At 40.5% G+C, this 20,225-nt stretch overlaps 2 protein-coding genes across 3 annotated transcripts; both read left to right on the plus strand.

The window, feature by feature from the left end:
• The first annotated feature begins 122 nt into the window (after positions 1 to 122).
• msmo1 (methylsterol monooxygenase 1) lies at positions 123 to 4,918 on the plus strand. 2 transcript variants are annotated; one of them, XM_086032286.1, is made up of 6 exons: positions 123 to 204; positions 1,395 to 1,651; positions 2,578 to 2,726; positions 3,091 to 3,217; positions 3,303 to 3,457; positions 3,565 to 4,918. In XM_086032286.1, exons 1-6 carry the CDS (start codon positions 138 to 140, stop codon positions 3,755 to 3,757), a joined length of 948 nt encoding a protein of 315 aa, XP_085888412.1. In that variant the 5' UTR covers positions 123 to 137; the 3' UTR covers positions 3,758 to 4,918. The 2 variants fall into 2 exon arrangements, with proteins under 2 accessions (XP_085888412.1, XP_085888411.1); XM_086032285.1 differs by having other exon boundaries at positions 124 to 204; positions 1,377 to 1,651.
• A 645-nt stretch (positions 4,919 to 5,563) lies between these two features.
• cpe (carboxypeptidase E) lies at positions 5,564 to 20,169 on the plus strand. Its single transcript, XM_086032282.1, has 9 exons — positions 5,564 to 5,988; positions 13,425 to 13,621; positions 13,704 to 13,871; positions 15,507 to 15,624; positions 15,709 to 15,891; positions 16,913 to 17,052; positions 17,128 to 17,227; positions 18,168 to 18,286; positions 19,352 to 20,169. The coding sequence occupies exons 1-9, from the start codon at positions 5,760 to 5,762 to the stop codon at positions 19,448 to 19,450; spliced, it is 1,353 nt and encodes a 450-aa protein (XP_085888408.1). The 5' UTR covers positions 5,564 to 5,759; the 3' UTR covers positions 19,451 to 20,169.
• Positions 20,170 to 20,225: the final 56 nt, after the last annotated feature.

Below are 20,225 nucleotides of genomic sequence, written 5' to 3' on the forward strand. Positions count from 1 at the left end.
TTGGCTGTCGCTGTGGCGATCATCAGTCTCACTATTATCGCTTCATGTGGCCGACCAATCAGAGACGCCGCTCGGTCCCGTGACGTAAGCCTGCTCTCCCTGCTAGCCAATGGGAAGGCTGCTCACTCGACTACTTGATGCGCGACGGCATCAGGTACACTACACACAGACACACACTACCCGCACACTCAAGCCCTTGCAAAGGTGAGTGCTAATAATGCTAACAAGCAAAGAGTTAGCTCAACTTTTAAACGTTTATTCATTATTTAAAGACTAAAGCCGAGGATAAAGTCACGAACTGGCGTCATTCATGGTGGAAAATAATAGTAACACGAGCACCGCTAGTTGAAGTGTAAGGCACCCACTTTAGCCTGAATTTGTCAATAAAACTTAAATATTTTTGTAAAATTGGTCAAATGGATTTGCAATTGCTAAAGAGTTTCAAAGAGAAGACGCTAAGTTAATATCAGTCATTGTAATGAAAAGGTTAATTTTACGTCTGTAACTGAAATGTACATTTTATTCAAATCATTAGTCTATGAATACCAGATGGCAACCTTTCACTTAAAGGTAAAATGATGTCATACATTTGACGTCACTTATCTCTTAAAATGTATTGTGTAATTGTTTTTACCGTCAACTTAAGAAAACAAATTGGAAAACAATTGTATGTCACAGGCTCTTTTCATTAAAACAAATCATTAAATTAATTCTGTTTATTTGCTTTTGTAATATTTGTTTTTGATTGTAAAAAAAAAAAGACTGTGGACACCCTACTCATATTAAGATGTGTTTTGGACAATATCATGTTTTTTTTTTTATTATGCTTGTAATCATTTATGATGCATTAAATTAATATTATGAAAATAACATTGATTCGCTGTTTTAAGTGATTAGACATTAAACATGATGTTAAGTTGAGCTGCTAGCTATGTAATTTATTAACAAAATGTATTTTAGGCAATCATACGGCGCAATGTTAAGTGAATAGACATCTTATCATAGCAGTGTGATAACAAGCGTAAGCACAGTACTCATGTTTCTTATGTGTATTTAAGGTCATTTTGCCATGTTATTGCATTCGGAAATAGTTTTCCAGTGTATTTCGCATTATGATTACTGAGTAGTAATATTACAGCTGTTATGGAAGCCAGACAAAATGTTGGCTAATGTGTCAGCTAAATCAGGAGCTGTCAAACATTTTTGGCCCGTTGGACCGGAGATTACTATCATAATCCTAATGCCAATTAAATATACTCTAACTACCATATGTACCATTTTAAGAAAAAAAGATATAAAGTTCCGATGACAAATTCATATTTAAAAAAGAAAAAAAAAAGGATTTATTAAAGAAAAAAATTAAATTCTTAATGCAGCCTGTCTCTGCGTCGCAGCCATGGAGGTGAACGGCACAGCGAACATCTTGAGCTCGGCCTACCTGGCGGCTGAGTACGTGGACGCGTTCTTGCCCAGGAACCCCTTGCAACCTCCATTCAAGCACGTGTGGGACTACATGCTGGACAACTACACCAAGTTCCAAATCGCCACTTGGGGCTCGCTCATCGTGCACGAGTTGATCTACTTCCTCTTTTGCCTCCCTGGCTTTCTCTTCCAGTTCCTACCCTTCATGCAGAAGTACAAGATTCAGTCGGTCAGTGTTAGCTTCTTTGTTCTCCTGTCCTCCCGAAAAGGGGTTTGAAATCGCATTAAGATTCCACAAGATGCCGACAAAACACCTAAAACGGAGAGGATCGTAATAGCATCAAGACAATGCATGTATCTTGTACACAACCATGAAACCACGGTGCATAGACGACTATATGTATTTGTTAAATTATTCAACACAAACAAATCATCTTCACATGGGACTCATCAATACTCTTAGCATAATAGTGTAAATAACAAACTGACACTAGCATAAACAGGACTTTGTAGGTCAAGCCACAGTATTTCAATTGGATTCAAGTCCCAACTTTGACAAAGCCACTCCAAAACCTTCATTTGTGCTTGGTTGGTTTTTTTCGATACTTAGAAGTTAGCTTGCTGGTGTATTTGAAATGTTTGGTTCGATGCTGCTGCAGAACCCAAGTGTGCTTCAGTTTGAAGTCACGAATATTCTCCGTCAGGGTTTTCTGATAAAAAAACACAATTCATCGATCCATCAATCACGCAAGTTGTCCAGGTCCTGGAGAAACATAGCAGCCCCAGAGCGCCATTGGACTGATTGTTTGATGTTCTTTTTTGTGTCATAAATTATTGGTGCATGAGGTGCATTCATGGACCACCAGCAAAACTGGACACCTGAAACGCATATGAAAAATCACTGAATCAATGAATTAATTAAATCAAACAACAACACTACAATTCCAGTCAGTGCCAAAGCAATATTGTTTTTGCTTTGGGCTGAGCAGAAAAGAAACAAATAGATTTTCAGTGAAAAATTGAGGAAAGGTTCTACAGAAAAAAAACCACAAGTAGGTAAATTAGCAAATTTTGAACTGCGATTGATTACTGTGTGTCCTTGTGCGCGTGTGTGTGTGTGCGTGGGTGTGTGTGTGTGTGTGTGTGCGCGCGCAGGACAAGCCAGAGACATGGGAGAAGCAGTGGCGGTGCTTCAAGATGCTGCTCTTCAACCACTTCTTCATCCAGCTGCCACTCATCTGCGGCACGTACTACTTCACCGAGTTCTTCAACATCCCTTACGACTGGGACTCCATGCCGCGATGGTCAGTGTCATGTGAACGGACACACGGACAGACAGACGCTTACATTTTGTGAACACAGGGCTGGGGACTGCCACTAAATGGTTGCATTTGCATCTAGAAAATGAAACTGTACGAATAAGTCTTTCATCCACTAAAAATGAGTGGATTTTGCTGCTTAATTCATACTCCCCAAGCACAATAATTAATCAGAATGCCGTATATAGACTAGGGGGCCTGCGTAGAACATTTTTGTTATGAAAGTTATTCAATTGACCTAGCCTTTAAAACTAACGGAATTTTAAAAACAAAAGCCAAGTAAAAATAAAAACGAACTAATGAAAAATCTGAAATAATTATAACACCGGTGCGCATGTGCTGTGTCCAGGCCGTACATCGTGGCTCAGTGCTTCGGCTGCGCCGTGGTGGAAGACGCGTGGCACTACTTCCTCCACCGACTTCTCCACCACCGCAGGATCTACAAACACATCCACAAAGTCCACCACGAGTTCACCGTGAGTCCTGTGAACACACGCACATAAAAAATCAACATGCGGCGACCCCCCGCTGATCCGGCGCCCGCATTCATTTGTCGGCCAGGCGCCGTTTGGCATGCAGGCCGAGTACGCCCACCCCGCCGAGACCATCATCCTAGGGGCGGGCTTCTTCATCGGCATCATGATCTTCTGCAACCACGTCTTCTTCCTGTGGGCCTGGGTGGCCGTGCGCCTGCTGGAGACCATCGACGTGCACAGGTACTCGTCTGACCACGACCTCACGTTTTCCCAGGCTGAGGCACGGACTGATGTCATCAAAAGAAAAAAAAAAAAAGCAAACATTAAAACTGTTTTGCCGTCCCTAGCGGGTACGACATCCCGGTCAACCCGCTGCACCTGCTGCCGTTCTACGCCGGCGCCCGATTCCACGACTTCCACCACATGAACTTTGTGGGCAACTACGCCTCCACCTTCACATGGTGGGACAAGATGTTCAACACCGACAACCAGTACAGCAAGTACATGCAGAAAGAAGGAGGGGACAAGAAGATGCAGTAAAAACAGCACAATGTCTGGAATCTGATCTGGTTTCAAGCTGGATTGACGCATCTGTGCCTTTTTTTTGCAGCGCGAGTATTGTGGTCTTCCGTTTGGCCAGAAATACAAACATGAATCTTCCCTTTTTTGGCTGCTGTTTGGTCTTTAAATATTATTTAGTAGGGCCTGACTGATCTGAATTTTTTTGTGGCTGATGACTATTCTGATATTTGACAGAATTCAATTTTCATTTCATTAAAATTCACTAAAAAAACATTTGACTGTATTAAAACATTTTGTTCAATGTAAACAAAGAAAAAAAACGGACGATTTTTAATTAATTTTTTTAATGATTTTTTTGTGGCTTTCTGGTTGAATGTCATTATCTTTGTCTTATGTTGTAATGTGTTAATAAAAAAGTGGCAATTGCAACAACAAAAAAATTGGCAGATCTTCAAAGAGCTCGTGTCAGCAAATGAAATCAGCCAGTCGCTTAATCTGTCAGGTCCTATTATTTGATATTTCTGCAAGTAGTGGTGTTTATCTACTTAACTGCAGCTAGGACAGTCATTTTTGCAAAATATGAATGCCATGTTACCGCGAACAGACCCCTGCCGCGAATAGCGAAAATCTGCAAATGACGGTCACCCAAAAAGGTTTGGAATTATTCCCAAGGCTATGGACTTCCCTTTACTTCAGCATAGTTGCTTGGCACCAAGATGTCATCAGATGGCGCCAAAGCAACATTTTTTTTCTTCACCGCAAGATCGGTGAATTTGTAAATGCCGAAACACAAATATGCGAGTGAAATTTGAGTAATAATAAAGGCCTCTTACCGAGATCCCCCCCCCCCACACACACACAAAATGGAACCTATAGGTGCATTAAACAATGTCATAGGTCATAGGTGCTGCTGTTTAGGTTAGCAACAGAGTTCAAATGGTGAAAATCAGATAATCTGGCTGCGCAGGGATCCAGGTTCATTAGTATTGGGTGCAGGGACGTCAACTATTTGAGGAAATGCGGTATGTGAGCTGAGATGCTTCTGTATAGACTTTGCACTTTTAATTGTAAACTTCTGCTCAGAAGATACAGTAATCTACATTTTTTTGTACTTCACACACAGTCACCCTGAGATATTTTTGTGTGTTCATATAGGAATAAAAATATGGATTTGTCTGACTATGTTCTCATTCCCATATGTACTTAATGACTATTGTCGTTTTTTTTTTTTTTCATATGTCCTCTGCTGCACCGAGGATACACCCCTGCAGCCATGTCCTGCACTCGCACAAACATGCGCAGATTTCTGCGTCAGGTCAGCATGCTGTAGCAGCTACCAAACAGGAAGTGAGGAAAAATCTGACGCTCTTATGGATTGACAATGTAATAATTACATTCTACTTATTTTTGCTGTGACCGTATTCTTATTTGTACGAAAGAGTGCTATCTGCCACACCAGAAAAAAAAAATCAATATCACGTTATAACGTGATAAATGTAATGTTTTCAACGGCATACGCCAGATATCACTGCTTACTAGAAAAAAGAAAGTCACGTTTTATTGTCATGTGTTCACTCATCAAAAACAAAACAAAAAATGCGATTGAATAGGGTAGTTTATTTGCGGCTTTTTACTATCGCTGTCCCTATCAATGGAAGCGTGGAACTGCCAATGTTTTACCTCTCCCCCTGTAAATATTTAAAGAAAATCAAAGGTCCACTGCAGTACTTGACATCCGTGTGTGCGAATTAGGTGTTGTGATGAGGGCGGGGCGTCTCCCACAAAGTGCCATTCCAAACCACTCGTGAAGTACGTCTCGTCTTTTATTTTGAACGCACACAGCGGACGTGGTCTTCTCTTGCTTTTTAACTTGACGCTACTTCACTCAGGTACGCATCCTCGCCGTGACCGAGAGAGGAGAAGGAGGACGAAGAACCACCCACCATTCATCCAACCCAGCGAGCCCCAGCATCCTCTCCTTTTTTTTTTTGACGCGGACGCCAACCATCACACGACGGCCATGAAGGCGCTCCTGTTGCTGGTGCTGGCGGGCGCGACGTCGCGCGCGCTGTCCGCGGACGGCGAGATCTCGTTCGAGTACCACCGCTACGACGAGCTGCGCAAGGCGTTGGTGTCCGTGTGGCTGCAATGTCCCACCATCGCGCGCATCTACACCATCGGCGAGAGCTTCGAAGGCCGCGAGCTGCTCGTCCTCGAGATGTCCGACAACCCCGGAGCGCACGAACCGGGTCAGTCCGTTTTGTCAATTTGGACTCGTGAGAAGCAAAGCTGGTTCGAGCTGCATTTATTCTTCTAGCTGCATTTATTCTTCTAGCTGCATTTATTTTCGACGCATAGCATTTGGGTGACATTGGAGCGACTCGTTCTGCAGGTGTGAATGCGTTAGCGAGCCGTGCGTTCAAGTGCATTACCCCATCATCATACCCCCCCCCCCCCAAAAAAAAAAAAAGAAAGAGAGAGAGAGATAGGGGATCGATGTTCAGACGCCATTTTGCAGCTCGATGCCGATCTGCGGTCGTGATTGTGAGTTCAAACAAGCCGCAGGCGGCCAAGCTGCTGCGCCATTGTGAAGCCAAGCAGGTGCAGCGTTTCAAACCATTGCATGATGCAAAACAACTGTTATCACTGGCACGTCTATAGACGTAATAATGGTGACTAATAATAACAATAATTGGAATAATAATCACTCTGATTCATGATTCAATCCAGCCATGAATCTTGTAAAAAAGATTTTGTTTTCATTATTGTTTCTAGATTTGAAAATAATATTGTTTAACTAACGAGAAATATATCTTCTTACCTTTTATAGGATTTATATCTTACATTTTCTACTTAATGAAATAATATTATTCAATTTTTTTGTAAGCTTTTATGAATCTATATATATATATACATATATATATATATATATATATATATATATATATATATATATATATATATATATATATATATATATATATATAAAAAAACATTTTTATTTTAACATTTAAGTGTGAAATATTTTTTCTTATAAATGAAACAGTTGGACTACTCATAAAATGTGATTTTACAAAAATGTTTCTTTCTACACATTTTTTAAACTTATTTTTAAAGGGACACTGTGTAGAATGTAGTGCCATATAGTGGTGAACTAATAGAATGCAACGGGCTAAGTTTGAAACGCTGCATTTTGAAGCGCATGCACTACAGTGCCTCAGAGAGACCACACGTCGCAAGCCTACCACCAATTGCTTCAGTAGAGGTGCAAGCAAAATGTCATCACAAAGGACTTGTAGTATTCCCTCAAGTGATGAAGTATGTTTTGCATTTGTCACGCATGCCGCTATCATGATGGTGAAGAACTACGTTCGCTAAGTTTGTCTCCTTCGGGTATCCGTAGCAAAAAGATGGCGGCGAGACCTTGCAGCCTCCTGGAGGGGAGGTGCGCCCTATGTAATATTAATACATTTGAATAATAATATATAAGACTGTATATACTATTGTTATTATATTTTAACATTAAAATATTATTATGAGTATTATATTGGAATAATATTATATTTCAAGTATTTTCATCCTTTGGCCTTTTGAAATATTTTCGAATGTAAACAAACAACTGCGGTCTTCTAAAAGCCGGAAAGTCATCCGTTGACGAGTAAGGACTGCTTCAATTCTCTCCCTTCACGTTAGTTAATGATCCATATCAGCCAATCTCCATATCATATTCCTCATATTAACACACTACAGTGTGTATTGTTCATGTGTTTCATCACATGTGCTTTAATTGATGCTTCATTTGCATGTTTAGCATTTCTGGCGAAGATGGTGGACAGCATAAGCAGAAACGGGGCATTTTATATTTTCAAAGTATATGACACAAACCAGGCCTTCAAAGCAAGACAATCAAGCAAAAAGTAGAGCAGTCCCATTAAAGAGCAATAAACCAAAATAAACACAACTTTGTGAACTAACATGTAAACAAGTACATTTATAGATTTTCTGTCTTGTGTGTATGCATAGGCTCGTGTATAAATAAGCTCATAAAAGTGTGGTAGCATTGTGGAGCTTTTTTTTTTTTTTTTTTTTTTTTTTCTTCTATCGCTACCAGATGATTTTCCCCTACCGTGGCTGCAACAAAAACAGTGCAGCCGTGTTTATAAACCTCCCCTCAAGGTGCCTGCCGAAGGCGGGGTGGAAATAGCGGTTGCCGTGGCAACAGAGCTGCTTAGCGCGCTGAGCCGACTGCCGGCTTGTGGTTGGCTCCGGGGCCGCCCCATCCCAATCCTACACCGCCGCCCCCGCCCCATCCCATCCGCCACCGACAACCCCCCCGCCCCCCATCCCATCCTCCACCGCCGCCCACCCGAAACCGCATCTGTTAGGAAGCTGCCATCTGTCAGCGGGTTCTTCTGCGTGCCATTACGTGACCAACCTATGCAGTGTAGTACAAGCTGTTATGTTTGGATTTAACTGTAGCGTGTTTACGCCCTGTTTATGAATCGGAAGAGAAGGCAACTAGCTGGCTAAATGCTTACGAATGTGCTGCCAGTTAGCGTCACCTATATGTGGTTCAAATTTGGTAGCAATCGGATAAAATCTCAAAGAGTCTGGATTTGAAAGTACTCAGGAAATAGCCCAGGTCACCCTAAAATGGTTGCGTCAAACCCAGATGTCTACTCATTATAGATATGCCTACCAAATTTTATGATGCTCAGTGAAACTACTCTCGGGACGGAATTATTGTTTTGTTTTGTTTTTTATTCTGGAGGGCACTGAAGCCAAAATGGCCACTTCAAACCAAAATGTCAGACTTCCGATTTGTTTTTGGGCATGTGTTTGCGAGACTTTTTATGGGTCTACTTATTATAGACATGCTTACCAAATTTCATGTTGATAAGTGAAACTGCCTGTGGTGATGAATTATTGTTTAAATTCTGACAGGCGCTATCAAGATAAAATGGCCACTTTGAGCCAAAATGTCAGACTTCGTTTATGTTTTTGCGCATAGGTTCTTGAGTCATTTTTTGTGGTTCTGCTCATGATCGACATGGCAGCCAAATGTCATGTTGCTAAATGAAACTGGCTGCAGGGGGTGAATTGTTTTTTAAAATTCCGGAGAGCGCTTCTGAGCTTAAATTGTCACTTCAAAACAAAATAGCCGATTTCCTTTGTGTTTTTTTGGGCAGTCTTTTTTTGTGGTTCCACTCATGAAAGACACGCCAGCCAAATTTCATGTGGTTAAGTTAAAAAAAATGTTTTGCAGGCTTAATTTCCAACTGAAGGATCCCTGTAAATATCCAAACAGACTCTAAAATGGCCTCTTTGAACCAAAAAGGCGGGCTTCCTGTGTGTTTTATGACATGTCTTCTTGAACGAATGGGCATGATTTTTTTTTTTCTAGGACAATGTAGGACAAGTTCATTTTTGAAGCAGATGAGCCCAAAACCATAACTTTGAACCAAAATGGACAACTTGCTGTGTTTTTTCAGGCCTCTTGAGACTTTTTGGTGGGTCTACCAATGATAGATATGCCTACAAAATTTCATGTTGCTAAGTGAATCTTTGGGGGCTGAACAATAGAGCGGGACTTTGATGCTTACTAGACATTTAATGTAATTTTATTGAATGATTCATTGGGGCTAAATTAATGATACAGTAATCATTTAGCACTATAATTTCCTGAACAACCAGAATAAGTCAAGTGGGATTCATTATGGCCTTTGAGGGAGATTCCTTGTTACAGGACCGAGCATTTGAAATGGTGGCTGACGTAAGAAAATAATCCCCGCGTGAGCAAAAATGCAGATGTGTAAAGTGAGCGTATCAAATGACATATGGAAAACTAGAGGAATCAAATACGAAAACGCCTTCTAATAATATAGCGGAGGAAAAGGATGGGGGGATGAAAGAGGATGAGAGGGGAGGCGGGACTTATTTATTATTAATAAACAGCCGCCTGCATCTGTCTTCACTCCGTGCCTGTAGCTTCTTTCACCCAGAGATCTCGTAAAATCCCGATATCACAGCTGAGACTTTTGCCTTTCACGCCGACACCAGCCAAGTCAGGATATTTTCATGTGCAATCACACACAGTAATATGGTGTCCCATAATCAGATAATTAGATGATGCCAGTGCCTGATATGGTATCAAATTCACGCAGGAGAATTGCTGGCGATTGCTTTCAAAACAGCAGAGTGTTCTCTGTTCGATTTTGTAGCGTCATCTTGTTTCAATTGCCTTGATACAGACAGCGGCGTGGAAAATAGGTGGAAAAATACTATTTTACAGCCAGTGCGAAAACGACTTCTGCTACCACTCTAAACCTACCTCTGGACGGAAAATTTCTGGGTCGATTTTGTCGCCCCATTTTGCGTCAAAGTCATTTTTAGAGAATAATGAAATGGAAAAAGGCCGGAAATATACTGTCTTGGGCTATAACAGCGGCTTGACGCTATCTTCCAAAAAACTGCCGAGTCAATTTCTAAGTCATTGGCATTCATACAAAAAGAAAACCTGTTTTACAAAGGGACTTCTCTTATAGTTTTGATACTCCCTTCAAATGAAGAATATTGCGGCTTCCATTTTCCAGTCGGTGCCGTTTATACTGAACCGCAATATGAAAGCAGCTTCTCCCAAGGTGGAAAACTGACGTCGGTGCCATTTATACAGAACAGTAGAAAAATGTCAGTTTTTACAGGCGGCGTGAAAGGGGCAAGTAGGCAAAATACTATCTTCAGGCAGCAGTGTGAAAGGGCATTCTGTCATAGCTCCTAAACGACCTCAGAAGTCCATCTGGTGGCCCCACGTGTGCGCGCGCATGCTAACAGTCACTTAGCGTTAACAAGCTGTGTTGTTTTCGCCAGTCACCTAAGAACAGGCTCTACCCTGGTTGCTATGGCAACTCCTGGCAGCCGCCCTTCCCCTCATCCTCTTCACTCCCCTCCCCGATGACGTCATGATATCGCCGCGGAAACCATAATGACAAGCTGCCGTGTACAAAATGACACGTCAGTAAAGAGCTGACTCACCTGATGTCACATATTAGACACTTACTAGACAGTACATGTATACATATACGTGGTCTGTATATGTAAATGTCACAAAAACACATAGCAGTATTTATAGTATTTATAATATGGTGTCTTACATCCTTTTTTCTGTGCTGCTGTTCTGTATAAATAGCAATGGAGGTGGACATTTTTTTTACAGCTTCCAGGCCACGCCCCGCCTTTTCAAGCCATACACATCCAAAGTCACAGATAACATATAGTCTAGTTTGCGAGGATGGCGACCTGCATTCTCGTACACATTTTTCGATCATACTAAGTTGGTTTGTAAATGATGAATCGATTATTAGTTGATGCTTCAATCGGCAGAAAATGAAATGTGCATAGTTGCAGCCCTACCGTATGCGTCGTTCCAAGCTTTGTTTTGATTGTTTTTACCTTTTGCAAAGGTTCACTTTGTTTTAGATTGGAGGTCACATTAATGGTGCAATCGTTTTGAAATGGCTTCTCTATGTTTACATCACAAAAAAATGGCATTTGAATAGGGCTGTGTGTAGTCTTTTTATACCGACGGTGTTTGAGCCCCCCACTGAAGCCATTCAACCCACACGAGGACGTCAAGCGTTAATAGCGGCCTTGAAATCATTAGTAACGAGTCATAATGAGAACCAGATTGAAGGCTTTAAAAATAACCTGAGCGCCAGATGTGCTCCGTGTGTGCGTGTGGCGTGCGTGCGCGTGTGCGTGTTACACAACCGAGAAGTCGCCGGGACTTACTTATTAGTTGTGAAGACTTCCAAAACCGACACATAACAGAAGAGCCGGCATTCATCCGTCTTTGCCTTTCACACAGCAACACTGCATCCCACCATCACAATCCTCAGCATCTGGTGTGATCTCTCATGGCGACATGGTTTGAAAAATCTTACCCGCAAATGTTTGTCATACCTCCGAAGGTGGAAATAATATTTTTCCCTTTCATTTTTTTTTTCTGCGTCGCTGCTATGTATGAATGGCGCAGACACGGAAAAAAAAGATGGAAAAATACCAGCTAACATTGTGTCGGTTGAAGCTCTGTTACTACCACTGAAAGCAGAAATTGGATTTTATCCCCCCCACTTTTTTTTTCTCATGTCAGTGTTTTGTATGAAAAGCTGCAGTTGCTCCTCCTGATCTCAATCAATAAATCCACTGTGAGTGTGGGTGTGTGCGCGCGTGTGTGTCCAAATGGATTTCCGGGCTGTGACGGTCAATCCCATTTAACCTTTTCCGCTGATGAGTCAGTGTGTCACTACTGGATACAATGTAGAGTGCGCGTGTGGTGACGTCTGGTGTTATTCGTGACGTTCTGCCGTCCCGTGAAGGATGACCGAGAATTTCCATCAAACGGTCATTGACGTCTTTTAGGAGTGGGATTTATTCGGGTGTATTCATTTATTTAGCGTTCATGGTCCGTGTAGTATTTGTGTAATCTTGCCAACTGATTGACACACTAACCAAGCAACCAACAGGGCAACTAAATGATTCAGTCTTGTACGGCTCAGCGCGAGATGGTATGATGCAATTAATTTTTTGTTGTCATTTCACATATATTTGAATGAACTTGTCAGTACTGTGCCATTTTCTTCGAAGATATACCTCTGCAATAAAAGACGATTCGATATGTATTTCGAAGTGCAATTTCTAATGATTTGGTCCGATTCATTGCACTCGCATCGTTTAAATTTGTTTTTTTTTTTTCATCATTTCGCAACTAACTAACCGACAAATTGACTGATGGCCTGACTGACTGACGAGTGTGCTAACTGACAATAACCCACTGATTAACTTTGAGTAACAGACTGATCTACTAACCAATTAACTGACTAACCAACCTACTAATTAACCAAACTGACTGACAGACTGGCCAATAATAACCCGACTGACCAATAGCTGACCGATTGACTAATTGACGAGCTAACCGACCCATTGGCTCCGACTTTGTAACTGATTAACTAAGTGACTAATCCTACTGACTAACTGACCAAGTAGTAACCAACCGACTGATGTTGTGACTTACCCAATGAATAAATCAACCACTCACTCACCAATCTCTGACTAACCTACTATCTAAACAACTGACTGTTAAATTGACCTAGTAATTAACTGACTGACCAATAGCTGACCGATTGACTAATTGACGAGCTAACCGACCCATTAACCGCCTGACTGACCGACTTTGTAACTGATTAACTAATTGACTAATCCCACTGACTAACTGACCAAGTAGTAACCAACCGACTGATGTTGTGACTTACCCAATCAACCACTCACTCACCAATCTCTGACTAACCTACTATCTAAACAACTGACTGTTAAATTGACCTACTAATAACTGACTGATTGACTAACTGACCTAATAATCAACTTGCTGACTGACCTACTAACCGATTGCCTGACTAACTAACCCACCAACCAACTAACCGACTGACTGAGAGATTGACCTTCTAATGAATTGACTGACTATCTGACTAAATGATGAACTGACCGATTGGCTTGCTAGCCAACTAACTAACAACTTGACAAACGAAAACCTCGATTTTTTTTTTTTTTACATTTCAACTTGTTTGTTGGCAAAAGTCGTCGGATAGAGTTAAAGCAGGCTGACAGAGCGCGCGTTTGCGTGTGTGCGCAGGCGAGCCAGAGTTCAAGTACATTGCCAACATGCACGGCAACGAGGCGGTGGGCCGGGAGCTTTTGGTCTACCTGGCGCAGTACCTGTGCAACCAGTACCAGCAGGGCAACGAGACCATCATAGACCTGATCCACAACACGCGCATACACCTCATGCCCTCCATGAACCCGGACGGATTTGAGAAAGCCGCCTCGCAGGTGATCCGGGCCGGCCCGCCGATAACGTTAGCCTTTGAATGACGGCGAGCGCCTTAAGTCACCGTGCCGGTCTTGTGTTCAGTCCGGAGAGATCAAGGACTGGTTCGTGGGCCGTACCAACGCTCAGGGGGTGGACCTGAACCGCAACTTCCCTGACCTGGACAGAATCGTCTATATCAACGAGCGAGAGGGAGGAGCCAACAACCATCTACTGCAAAACATGAAGAAGTCTGTGGATGAAAACACCAAGGTGGGTCAAGGGCAGGGGCGGAGCCATGGGTGGGCCGGGGTGTGCACAGGGGCCCACCCAGATTGAAAGACTGCCCACCCAGTGGGATTCATGACAAATAAAAACAAAAAAACCATTTAAATGTTAGTAAATTATTATTGAATTCTTTTTCAATTCGTGCGTCGTGTTTCTTATTTGATTGAATATTAAAAAGGGCATGATTTTGCTTGTCTAAGGAATATCCGAACTTCATATTGTCGAACTTCAGTTTGTCGTTTTATTTGAATATGCGATGTGTAGGGACAGGAGGATTGTGCTCAGCGAGAGAAATATTCAGGCCCACCCTGATTTTTCCAGGCCCACCCATTAGCCACGTTTTGGCTCCGCCCCTGGTCAAGGGTGGCCGTAACTATTAAACTACTGTACAATATATACGTATACAGCACATATATCATGTTCGTACATACCACATCCCACCTAATAAACGTTTCACTTCCTTCAATCTAACATGTAATTGGTAATCAACGATTTCATGTTTGTAAGTGAGATGAAGTTGGAATTAGCATGAAACCTGCTCAAATTCACATTTGATTAATCGATTCATTCAAATAGAAATAACAGTCACATTTCTATGCTGAGACATCATCACAAGGGTTCACGAGTAACAGTGGTCTACGTGCCGACTATACAGTGGATATCAAAAGTCTACACCCCCCTGTTCAAAGGCCAGGTTTTTGAAAATGGCACCAAGATAGATCATTTTAAACTTCAAAACCACCATCAATGTGACCTATAACCTGTACAACTCAAACGGGAAAAAATGGGAGGTGGTTGCTGACTTTTTGGTATTTTATTGTACAGGCTAGAGGTCACATCAATGGTGGGTAAACTTTTGAAAGGTGGTATTTGAACACAGGTGTGTAGACTTTTCATATCCACTGAACCAACCTACCTAGCTAAACTCTCTTATTTGTATTCCATTTAGAAAACCAATGTAAATTAGGGCTGAAAGATTTTTCAAAATAATCTAATTGCAATTTTTTCCACTAAATATTCCAATTGCGATCTCAGATGTGATTTATTTTTCAAGGACCTCTTCCCGTGTATTTTTGAACAAACACAGACATTACATTAATCTATAACATCAAATTTTACAAAAATGTTTTGGTTTTATAGATTAGTCTTATGCTAAAATAAAGACAAATGATATAATGGAGAGTTTTTTTTTATCACGGTCAGATTCGGAAAACAGGTCTGCCGTGATTGGTCGTTGTGAGCAGTTGTGATGTCATTTTCAGTCGACAGAAGACAAAATGGCCGCCCCCGGAGATGGCTAAAAAACGCAAACGCAAAATGCCGTGTTTCAACTCGCGGGCCTGCTGGCAACATATTCTTGAAAAAAATACGTTTGGGTTGACTTTCGCTTTAAGCACTCAACTTATCTCGGCACAATAGACGTAAATACATAAAATACTGACTGATTGAAATAAAAGTTTTTTTTCCCCCCAAAAACTGCAGCCTTTGCGATTTGAAAATTGGATTCTACTACGGTGCGACGTCGATTTCAATTTGATTCATTGTTCAGCCCTAATGTAAATACGAACCAATGTTGATGTACAGTACTGTCAGTCAGGGTTGCATTGTCTTTCTTTGTAGCTGGCTCCGGAGACCAAGGCAGTGATCCACTGGATCATGGACATCCCCTTCGTCCTCTCCGCTAACCTGCACGGCGGGGATGTGGTTGCCAACTATCCCTATGACGAAACCCGCAGTGGTAAATCCCTATTCAATATCCGACTATTCATATGAATTTGTTTTTCAGAATGAATGGAAACTAACCATCTGTTTTGCCTCAAAGGCTCAGCCCACGAGTACAGCGCCAGCCCCGACGATGCCATCTTCAAGTCGCTGGCCAAGGCCTACTCCATCTACAACCCCGTCATGTCCGACCCGCAGCGGGCGCCCTGCCGCAAGAACGACGACGACTCCAGCTTCAAGGACGGCATCACCAACGGGGGAGCCTGGTACAGCGTGCCGGGGGGTAAGAATCAGGATCGTGACTCAGAATTCTAAGTATGATGTGATGAGGCACCCAGCCCTGCCACGAGAGGCGAAAATACTGTAGGTGAGTTTTTCAGTGAATAAGGAATAAGGATAGATACCCAAAATAAGATACAAATATTTAATATTTAAGATCCACATTAGTTGTTTCAGTGTAAGAATTATGTATGTTGAATTAATTTGATAAAATATTATTTTGCAATTCAATTTAATGGGATGTGATATGACTTCATGAATACTATTTTGGGTGTTATTGTATTTTTTTTCCCTTTTTATATTAAATTCCATTTCATTAAAAAAGTATTTTGTGTGTTGCATAAAGGAAAAAGCAATCTGGACATACTTTTCATTTGATTTTGATTTATATTAGAATTTGCTTCATTGCAAAAATGAATTTCAATCTAATTGTTTTTCATTTATTAAAATTCAGTTTAGTAAGAAAAATGTTTCAATTGATTTAAAAAAAAATACATTTTTTTAAAATGCAACCTTTTTTCATTTAATCAAAGAAAAGTATATTTAGCGTTTTAATGTCAATGATTTAACCAACTGAAAATGATTGTTACAATATAATTATTTTGTTTAAAATTGTATTTACAAGTAAAATGTATGCACTTTAATTGTATCGAAATATGTTTTACGTAATGAATTTAATAAAAATTCCAGTTCCAATTTATTTATTTAAATTCGCAAAAAGAAAATACATGCTTTTCATTTCATTGTGATAATATTGCCACCGCACAAAAAAAAAAAAAAAAATGTAAAGCCTCACTTTAAAGCTACAGTAAGTAACAATTTGACCATAAAAGCATGCGTTTGTTGTTTCACATCACTTGAAAAAGAAAGAAGGCCACTTCGCATCACCTTGCCTTCGTTGCCTATAGTACTTGGTGGACCAACCTGGACACCTTCTTGATGTGACGTAAGGTGAATAACTGGTGTTAGCGTTTAGCAAAAGCAAAATACGCTAACTAGCTAACATTGTCGTTGCGGTGTTATAGGAATGCAGGACTTCAACTATCTGAGCAGCAACTGCTTCGAGATCACGCTGGAGTTGAGCTGCGACAAATTTCCAGCCGAGGACTTGCTCAAGAGCTACTGGGAGCAGAACCGCAACTCGCTGGTCAGCTACATCGAGCAGGTGGGGCGGACGTAACCTCCGACGTGAACAAAACGGCGCGACGTGTTGATATCCTTCCGCGCGTGTGTTGATCAGGTTCATCGCGGTGTCAAGGGCTTCGTGCGGGACCTGCAGGGCAACGCCATTAGCAACGCCACCATCTCTGTGGAGGGCATCGAGCACGACATCACCACAGGTAGGAGCCATGTAAATCTGACGTACATACGTGTGCAATTACAAAACGTGTTCGAAACTGATTATAAGTGAACATTATGTACGAAATATGAAGTTAGCCTAACAGCATGATTGGATTCATTTTAACTCCCCTGAACAGGTTTTCAAACATGTTTGAGTTTGTTATCATAATGTAAGATCTTCACAAAGTATCATTATCTCTGTGTAGTGTTTTCTAAATGTAGCATTATCGCAATATATCGTGATCAATTGTTATCATTATTGCAATACATTGCAATAACTACTTCACCATAACGCAGTGGGGGGAAGTGAGTTTTGGACCTAGGCCATTAATGGGTCTTCAAGTGTCCTAATCCATCTCTTCATCACATCACCAAATAATGTACTAAAAAAAAAAAAAAAAAAAAAAATGACATTAACCAACTCCAAATAATTCCAAACCTATTCACTTGAATATAGCATTTCACAATCAGTATTTATCACTATAAAAACTTGATATAAATCACGTTTTTTTTTTAATCATATCATCAATTGTTGTTATTGCTGTTATCACAATGTACCGTTATACCGCTATGTACCAAAAGAGATTTTCCGAAACTGTGAGGAATGTACACCAAACTCCTTAGAGAAATATGCATTTTGAAAAATAAATGTGGTTTTGTGGACATGTCGCACAAGTAAATGCAAAGCTTTTGACATCTCTCTATTCCACCTCATCCTCTTGCTTGTTCGGCTATGCTCGACCGGTTCAGAATGCGGCCTGTGACCGCAAGGTATCAGGTTTGATTCCCTCGAAATGCCTCATGCTGAACAGACAGCTCGAAAGCCCAGACTCTGTTAGTTGGCTACATGGTGCTATCTAGTGGACACATTTGGTATTGCTTCCATCTGCTGCTGCTCACTTCTTGTTGGATGACACAGGTGTATGTTTTTTTTCCCAGCCAAAGATGGCGACTACTGGCGCCTGCTGACTCCCGGCAACTACAAGGTAGCGGCATCGGCTCCGGGATACCTGAGCGTCATCAAGAAGGTGGCCATTCCGCACAGCCCTGCCACCAGGGTACGAACAACTCAGCCCGGCGTCATCCCCATCCGAAAGCTCATTCGAATGGATTGCACATCAAATGAATAAATCTAAATACATTTTTGACAATGAAGAGTTTTAAAAGCTTACATGCTAATGGCTGTACTTTAAATACAACCGAACTGGACTTAACAAATGCGCTGTAGTGGATTAAACATAAATTGAAGCCACTGTTCCTACTAAGCACTGTTTGAATAGTTGAATCAGTCATTTGTTTTGTACCGCTAGAGGGAGTACCACACTTTAAGAATGACTTTAAAATGTCAGAACATTCTCTTTTTTTTAAACAAAATTTGTTCTAGTTGTGAAATAATTTATTCATAATTTTTAGATATGATATAAAAATGCCGTTATATTTAAAAAAACATTGTTAATTTATATATGTGTATGCAAAATTTAATTAATTAATTCTTAAATGTTTTTTTTACATTTTTGTTTCATTAGTTAACCGGAAATTAATTTGATCTTAATTCTTCAATTTAAACAAAAAGAATGCCATTCACAATATACCTATTTTATTATTTTTTTAAATAATTTTGCTGTCGATTTATTTGGTCAAAATGCAAATAAAAAATAATGTTAGCAATTGAGGATTTAAATTAAACATTTTAGCCCCCCCAAAAAAAACCTAACATGGATGCTATGAACTATGAAAAATGAAGAAATACTTAATTTTTTTTCTAAAATCATGTAATAAAACAAAATAAAAACATATACCATATTTGTATTTCCCTCCTTTTTGCTTGGATAATTTTGATAATAATTAAATAAATAATAAACGATGAAACATGAAATTAATATGGATATAGATATAAAGATATATGCTTAGTTGAATTAATTTTAAAAATGAACATAGTTGAAAAAATTATAAAAATAAATATAAATCAAATACATTAAAAACAAAACAATGCAATAAATATGAATTTAAAAAATATAGTTAAAAATGCAAAGAAGAGAAAGTTAGGTTGTTTGTTTGAAGTTAAACCATCCACGCCCCCCCCCCATCCCCCACCTTTGAATACCATTTGTATTTTTGTGCAGGTGGACTTTGAGCTGGAGTCACTGATGGAGCGCAAGGAGGAAGAGAGGGAGGAGCTGATGGACTGGTGGAAAATGATGTCCGAGACGCTCAACTTCTAAACGGACGCCCGACCGACGCTCGACACATCTGCTCCCATCAGTCCTTTCATTCCTTTTCTCTTCTTCCTTCTTGTTTGAATAGCTTGCGTGCGCACACACACACACACACACACGCATACGCGCACACGCAAAGAAGGAGGAACTTGTTTGCTGTTGTGTCATTTTGTTGTTTATCGTGAGTGGTAACCACGGCAACCATCCCTATAACTAACGAGAGCTGCAGACACACACACATGCACAAATATTGTTCAGTAATAAGGACCGATGATGGATGATGAAACGCTTGTTTGGAAAAAGAAGCACTTTCATCATCAATGATTGCAGCACAGCTTGGCTTTGAGCACAGAATGACTTCTGATTCTTACGAATAAATACCGTTACATAAATGTATAAATATAAATATATATTCGACTGTATTTATCGACTAAATTATAGCGAGGAATGTTTGCGTGTTTTTTTTTTTTGTAACGTTTAAAAAGCAAAGCCAAAGCCATTCCTTTGTAGGTGCAAATCACAACAAGGAACTGTGAAAGCGTTTCTTCATTTCATTTGAATGTGCTTGACACGAAATTGAATGGAGGCAAAATGTCGTACGTATATACACGTGTGGAAGATTTGATGAATGTAGAGCTGTTGAAAATTGACCTATATACAGGACTATATATATATAAAAATGAAAATGATTCAACAAACAATAAAACTCCCTGTTTATGTTGTCACACAGTGTGCGCTTGTGTTTTACAAACAGATGAAGCCATCTTCTACATGTCATTTT

The sequence above is a fragment of the Filicampus tigris genome, chromosome 6 (assembly GCF_054856515.1).
Source record: "Filicampus tigris isolate MCC_2025a chromosome 6, RoL_Ftig_1.0, whole genome shotgun sequence".
Lineage (NCBI taxonomy): Eukaryota > Metazoa > Chordata > Actinopteri > Syngnathiformes > Syngnathidae > Filicampus > Filicampus tigris.